Source organism: Capsella rubella, unplaced genomic scaffold, assembly GCF_000375325.1.
Source record: "Capsella rubella cultivar Monte Gargano unplaced genomic scaffold, Caprub1_0 scaffold_5, whole genome shotgun sequence".
Taxonomy (NCBI): domain Eukaryota; kingdom Viridiplantae; phylum Streptophyta; class Magnoliopsida; order Brassicales; family Brassicaceae; genus Capsella; species Capsella rubella.
In genome coordinates, this window is record NW_006238919.1 from 8,209,125 (window position 1) to 8,214,437 (window position 5,313).

The 5,313-nt window shown below is 35.4% G+C and overlaps 2 protein-coding genes across 3 annotated transcripts in view; both read left to right on the forward strand.

Annotated features, from left to right (window-relative positions):
* The window catches only part of LOC17885964 (alpha-humulene/(-)-(E)-beta-caryophyllene synthase), a 2,448-nt gene extending 742 nt beyond the window's left edge, over positions 1-1,706 (forward strand). For both annotated transcript variants that reach the window (XM_023782921.1, XM_006293253.2), the window contains exons 3-6: positions 151-523; positions 611-968; positions 1,048-1,296; positions 1,373-1,706. In XM_023782921.1, the coding sequence (XP_023638689.1) occupies positions 151-523; positions 611-968; positions 1,048-1,296; positions 1,373-1,666 (1,274 nt within the window). In that variant the 3' untranslated portion in view covers positions 1,667-1,706. The remainder of the gene's footprint in view (positions 1-150; positions 524-610; positions 969-1,047; positions 1,297-1,372) is intronic.
* A 679-nt stretch (positions 1,707-2,385) lies between these two features.
* LOC17884670 (peroxidase 33) lies at positions 2,386-4,358 on the forward strand. Its single transcript, XM_006291332.2, has 4 exons — positions 2,386-2,619; positions 2,837-3,028; positions 3,486-3,654; positions 3,740-4,358. Exons 1-4 carry the CDS (start codon positions 2,386-2,388, stop codon positions 4,207-4,209), a joined length of 1,065 nt encoding a protein of 354 aa, XP_006291394.1. The 3' UTR covers positions 4,210-4,358.
* The last annotated feature ends 955 nt before the right edge of the window (positions 4,359-5,313 follow it).

A 5,313-nucleotide genomic window follows, 5' to 3' on the forward strand; every position in this document is an offset into this window, starting at 1 on the left:
TTATGTTTATGCCTAAAAATTCTTATTAATATTTCCACTTTTTTTTGTCGTAAATATACCAAATCAAAGTTTATTGTTTTTTTTTTTGATATCCAAAAGTTTATTGTTATGTTAAACTTCATTATTGACTAAAAAAATTATATGTATAAGATGTTTTTTACAAGTTCAAGAATAAGGATGGAAAGTTCAAGGAGCACCTAGCTGAGGATGCAATAGGTCTTTTATGTCTTTATGAAGCAGCACATTGGAGCACCCATGGTGAAGACATTCTCGATGAAGCTCTTGTTTTCTCTAGGTCTCATTTGGAAGGATTGACTTATCAATCTAGTCCGCATATGTCCAACCGCATTAAAAATGCCCTTAAACATTCATACCCTAGGGGTATCTCAAGGATAGAGACACGCCAATTTATCTCATACTACGAAAAAGAAGATCTGCACGATCAAACTTTACTAGAATTTGCTAAGATAGATTTCAATATTTTGCAAATGCTGCACCGTAAAGAGCTTGGCCAAGTCTTCAGGTTCGAGCTAGCTTTTAAAACTCTTCTATGGTGGGCCTAAGACCTTAATGATGGATTGATTTTTTTTTTCCTTTTTTGTTTGTTAAGGTGGTACAAAGATCTAGGGCTGGACTCGAAACTACCATATGCAAGGAACCGGACGGTCGAAAGCTACTTGTGGGCTGTTGGAGCATACTTTGAGCCCTGCTATTCTCAAGCGAGGATTAATTTGGCCATTGTTGTTATCTTATTGACGCTGGTTGATGATACATACGATGCCTATGGCACAATTGAGGAACTCGAACCATTTACAAATGCACTGATTATGTGGAATCCTAGTGGCATGGAAGGGCTTCCTGAGAGCATGAAGTATCTTCATCAAGTTTTGTTAGATTTCTATGGAAAAATTGAGGAGGAGATGGAGAGGGAAGGGAGGCCGGGATGCGGCCTTTTCGCCAAACAATCGGTATAACTAGATACTTATGTATACAAGTACTTCAAAGTTCAAAAGCATATACCTAATTAGTAAGTAAGCATTTGTTCAGATGATTGTAACGGCAAAAGCCTATCTCCAAGAGGCAAAATGGTTGAGCCAAGACTATGTGGCAACATTCAACGAGTACAAAGAGAACGGAGTTTATTCGTCGAGCTACTTAGCACTGTTAACAGGATCCATTCTTGGAATGGTGGATGAAGGCACACTTGACGTGTTTAAGTGGTTAAGCACTTTCCCACCTCTTCTTGTCAATTCTGCACTAATAGGCCGCCTCTGTGGTGACATTGCTAGTTGCGAGGTAAATATATATATAATTACTCACCTTATTACATGTAGGGATGTCAATATTTAGTCTGATGAACTATGTAATGCAGTTTGAACATAAGAGAAACCACGTGGGAACATCCATTGATTGTTACATGAAGCAATATGGTATTTCGTGGGAGAAAGCCGAAGAAGAGGTCAAAATCATGGCATTGGATTCGTGGAAGAGTCTTAATCAAGAACTGATGACGAGAGATCACTCTTTTCCTTTCCCTATCGTCATGCGTTTCCTAAACCTGTCGAGGGTCGTCGAGGTTTTCTATAAAGACACTGACATTTTCACACAGCCTGAGTTGATGAAACATCACGTTGTTTCTTTATTCCTTAACAATATATCTATTTGATCAGAACTATACAAATTATACAGCTATGCAAGTTTTTTTATATAAATAAAAATAATATTATATATATATAGTTTTTGTGTTTTTGTATTTCAAAACCTTAATTAATCTATGTTTTGTATGTGTTGTATGAACATGTTATTTTTACAAATAATAAGTTTGGTTTGATTTCCGTTAATGTTTGAATTTATTGTGTAGTCATATTTGACCACCGTGAAAATTCAATCTTGTAAGTGGAATTTAGGAAAAGAAAACCGTTGTCTGTATAATAGTTTTGGGTTCTAGAACAATTCGTACGTGAACTGTTCTTGAATTTGATATAAAGCTGGTGTGTTTCTCTCATGACTTTTTATATGGCAAAAAAAGAACGTGTACTATTAAGGATAGAAGTTAACAAAAAAAAATGATAAAAGTTAAAACGAAATAAATTCCATTATTATTTCGTTTACTATATGAATTTTTCTGCTAATTTTAACAAAGTAGTAAAGATTATATGAAGCGCTTGATAATAATAATTTGTAGTCGGTGGTGATGACAAAAAAAATAATAATAGAGAGCCTTCTTTTGTGTTCGGAAGAAAAGCCTTCATTTGAGAAATAGAAGCCTTCCAGGTTTGACCCATTTTTTTTGTCCTATAAAAGGATTTTTAAGAGTTATAGACATTTACTCATCTTCTCCCCAATAATCATTTAGTTTTACTTTTTCTTTGTTAAAAAAAAAAAATGAAGTTCTCTTCATCTTCTACTACTTCCTACACTTGGACAACCTTAATCACATTGGGATGTCTTATGCTTTGTGCCTCTTTGTCCGTTGCTCAACTTACCCCTACCTTTTACGACAATTCGTGTCCTAACGTCACTAACATTGTTAGAGATACTATTGTAGACGAGCTAAGATCGGACCCTCGTATCGCCGGGAGCATCCTTCGTCTTCACTTCCACGACTGCTTTGTTAACGTAAGATATCATTATCATTATTTTCATATATGTTTTAGTCTTTTGAATTACTGTAGTTCATCTCTATATCTTTTAATGAGTCAAGAGTGTGATAACAGAAATGCATTCAAAATCACATTTTATCTATTTTTCGCAAAATTACATTGTTACATTTGGTACATATGGATGTGATACATTGACTGATAATTTCTTAAATGTCGTTTTGAATTCTTAAAAGGGTTGTGATGCATCGATCTTGTTAGACAACACAACATCATTTCAAACAGAGAAAGATGCGTTTGGAAACGCAAATTCGGCTCGGGGATTTCCAGTTATTGATAGAATGAAAGCCGCAATAGAGAGTGCTTGCCCGAGAACCGTTTCATGCGCAGACATGCTTACCATTGCAGCTCAACAATCTGTTACTTTGGTACGCTCCATTGTTCCATCTTCTTTCCTTGGTTACAAACATTTTTTTCCATCAAATTTTAATATTTCAAGTAGTCACTTTACATATCAAACATATATGAGTTAAATTTGGGATATAGTTGTTTGAGAATGTCACAATGATCATATTTAGTACAAACCAAACGTTTTTAATATTTCTCCAATAATTTTGAACGCTTTAATTTTGAAAAGTGCTCAGAATTATTCGAGAAATATTCAAAACGTGTGGTCCGGTCAAGAAAATTTGTCAAGCTTAATATCAAACTAGGATATATTTTTATTTGGTTACGCAAGACTAACTTTTTTTTCGAAGAAGCAGTGGAGATTCTAAAAACTTCCTTTTGAGTATTTAACGAATTCTAGTACATGTTTCTGAGTGATAAAACTTTCTTATAAAGTAATTATAATTTTGAGAGTATAATGGTAATTGTACTATATAGGCAGGAGGTCCTTCTTGGAAGGTTCCTTTGGGAAGAAGAGACAGCTTACAAGCATTTTTGGAACTCGCTAATAAAAATCTTCCAGCTCCAACCTTAACACTTCCAGAACTTAAGGAAAACTTTAAAAATGTTGGCCTTGATCGTCCTTCTGATCTTGTTGCTCTCTCAGGTACGTAATTAACACAAACAAATTAAACCCTAGCTATTGACATAGTTGTATTATTTTATCTAATTATGGTCTTTCTTTTGTTTAGGGGGTCACACATTTGGTAAAAATCAATGTCGATTTATTATGGACAGATTATACAACTTCAGCAACACCGGGTTACCTGACCCTACCCTCAACACTACTTACCTACAAACTCTTCGTGGACAATGCCCTCAAGATGGTAACCAAAGCGTCTTGGTGGATTTCGATTTGCGTACGCCTTTGGTGTTCGACAACAAATACTACGTGAATCTGAAAGAACAAAAAGGTCTTATCCAAACCGATCAAGAGTTGTTCTCTAGTCCTAATGCCACAGACACGATCCCCTTGGTGAGATCTTATGCTGATGGCACACAAACATTCTTTGATGCGTTCGTGGAGGCGATGAATAGGATGGGAAACATTACACCGCTTACAGGAACTCAAGGACAAATCAGGTTGAACTGTAGGGTGGTGAACTCCAACTCTCTACTCCATGATGTGGTGGAGATTGTTGACTTTGTTAGCTCTATGTGAGAATCGTTGACACACGAAATATCTTGCTACCAGACTATATGTTATAAATAAGCCCTCTCAAGTTGTTACTTGAGCAGGAGAAGATCTTTATTGGTGTGCATAGAGTAACTATCTACGCAGTTCTCTGTTTTTTCTTTTTAATATTTGATATTGGCCTTTGAAAGTTTTTAGTGAATCGCTTTAAGATTTTATAGTTTTGGAACTTTCTTTTATCTTATCAAAGATGACATAATAAAGAGATACAATATGTTACTTGAGCACATACACTATGCATAATGATTAGAAATCTACCAAACCAAATGTTAATTGTTAAACATCATTTTAACTAAAAGTTTATATGTATAAGATGTGTTCAACAAGTTCAAGAATAAGGATGGAAAGTTCAAGGAGAACCTAGCTGAGGATGCAATAGGTCTTTTATGTCTTTATGAAGCAGCACATATTGGAGCACCCATGGTGAAGAGATTCTCGATGAAGCTCTTGCTTTCTCTAGGTCTCATTTGGAAGGACTGACTTATCAATATAGTCCAAATATGTCCATCCGCATTAAAAATGCCCTCAAACATGCATACCCTAGGGGTATCTCAAGGATAGAGACACGCCAATTTATCTCATACTACGAAAATGAAGAGAAAACACGTGGAAACATCCATTGACTGTTACATGAAAGCCGAAGAAGGGATCAAAATCATGGCATTGGATTCGTGGAAGAGTCTTACTTCAGAAATGATGACGAGCGATCACTCTTTTCCTTTCCCTATCGTCATGTATAGTGCATTGTATATAGTTACGGTTAGTACAGATTACTTTGAGTCTGTATAGTTTGATTTAGTTGGTTATGAGACTCTGATTTAGGCCTGGTCATGTGTATATAAACCCCCAATTGTACATTTTACATTAATTAATGAGAATGAGGTTTATTTACTAATATCATGCGATTCCTAAACCTGTCGAGGGTTGTCCAAGTTTTCTACAAAGACATACACTGACATCTTCATGCATCCTGAGTTGAGGAAGCATCACGTGGTATCTTTACTTCTTAACAATATATCTATTTGATCAGACCAATACGACTGCGCAAGTTATTTTTTTTTCCCTTAGTTT